The sequence below is a fragment of the Ursus maritimus genome, unplaced genomic scaffold, assembly GCF_017311325.1.
Source record: "Ursus maritimus isolate PB19 unplaced genomic scaffold, ASM1731132v1 scaffold_93, whole genome shotgun sequence".
Lineage (NCBI taxonomy): Eukaryota > Metazoa > Chordata > Mammalia > Carnivora > Ursidae > Ursus > Ursus maritimus.
In genome coordinates, this window is record NW_024427141.1 from 1 (window position 1) to 1,500 (window position 1,500).

The 1,500-nt window shown below is 39.4% G+C and overlaps 1 protein-coding gene across 1 annotated transcript; it reads right to left on the reverse strand.

The window, feature by feature from the left end:
- Positions 1-50: 50 nt before the first annotated feature.
- Positions 51-1,040, reverse strand: LOC103681137 (olfactory receptor 4K15-like). Its single transcript, XM_008710653.2, has one exon. The coding sequence runs from the start codon at positions 1,023-1,025 to the stop codon at positions 51-53; it is 975 nt and encodes a 324-aa protein (XP_008708875.1). The 5' UTR covers positions 1,026-1,040.
- Between the last annotated feature and the right edge of the window lie 460 nt (positions 1,041-1,500).

A 1,500-nucleotide genomic window follows, 5' to 3' on the forward strand; every position in this document is an offset into this window, starting at 1 on the left:
CATTTGTAATTGTGTAGAGACAAGGCTACAGTAGTTACAGTCGTATATGTTTACTTTGTTTCCCAAAAAAGAACATTTCTTACAACTGTAGAAACCTGTCCAGGCTTCAGATACTGACTCTTCAGTTTTGACATAGCTGCCTTCACTTCTTTGTTCCTCAGAGTGTAGATAACTGGATTTAAAATGGGAGTAAAGATGGTGTAAAACACAGCAAGGACTTTGTCAACAGAGTAAATGCTGAAGGGCCACACATAGATGAAAATGCATGGTCCAAAGAACAGTATGACCACAGTGATATGAGCAGTCAGTGTGGAGCAGGCCTTTGCCATGCTAGCAGAGGAATGGTTCCTGACTGTGGTAAGTATCACAGTGTAGGAGACAACCAAGAGAAGAAAGGAACTCATAGAAAGAAAGCCACTGTCTGCAACTATAAGCAGGCTGACAACGTAAGTGTCTATGCAGGCCAGCTTGGTCACTAGAGGGAGGTCACAGAAAAAACTGTCTACCTGATTCGGGCCACAAAAAGGCAAGTTAACAGTAAACACCAACTGGCTAGTAGTGTGGATGAAACCCACAAGCCAGGAGATGAGAACGAGAATAATACACACACGGCGGCTCATTATCGTCATGTAGTGGAGAGGTTTGCATATAGCAACATAACGGTCATAAGCCATGGATACAAGGAGCACCATTTCGCTGCCAGTGAAAAGGTGAACAAAGAAAATCTGGGCCAGGCAGGCATCAAAAGAAATAGTCTTGTGCTCAACCAGAAAGTCTGCAATCATTTTGGGGGTAGCAAAAGAGGCAACACATATATCTATAAAAGAGAGGTTTGCGAGCAGAAAGTACATGGGGCTGTGAAGGCAGGAATCTGAGGTTACAGTGAGGATGATAAGAATGTTTCCCAGCAGTATTGCTAGGTAAAGTAGTGAAAATATGAGAAACAAGAAAGGTTGGAGCTCCTTGGAATTAGAGAGGCCCAGCAACACAAACTCGGTCACCCAGGAATGATTTATCTCATTCATTGACTTTGGAAGGAATTTATCTTGTTACCTGAATAGGAGAGAGACAAAGATCAATCAGTGAGCATGGCTTTCATTTCATTTCCCACTTCCCTCCTTAGATGTTCTAATTTCTACTTACATTTATGTGTCTGAATTTTCATGCATCATTAAAAATTATATAGCCAGCATAATAACAATAATAAAGAGGGATGGATGGGAGAGTTGTTGAGATGTTTGACATTGGTATATCCAGTTATATGAATTTGAGAAATGTGATCTACTTACTTTACAAATGAAATTGAAAATCTGAAATGTTTTCTTGACATTATAGAAATCCAGTCTAAGAAATTACAGAGCCAAAATCTGAATCAGTTTTTTTTTTTACAAACTGCATAACAATTTTTTGAATGGCTAACACAGAGGAAGACAATTTCACAATGTTGACCCCAAAAGTTAGACACAAAATTGTGTATAGTATAGGAACCTGTTTAAGTAA

What these genes read in the sequence shown, in the direction of transcription:
- LOC103681137 (XM_008710653.2), bottom strand. Translation starts at nt 1,025, where the DNA reads ATGAATGAGATAAATCATTCCTGGGTGACCGAGTTTGTGTTGCTGGGC.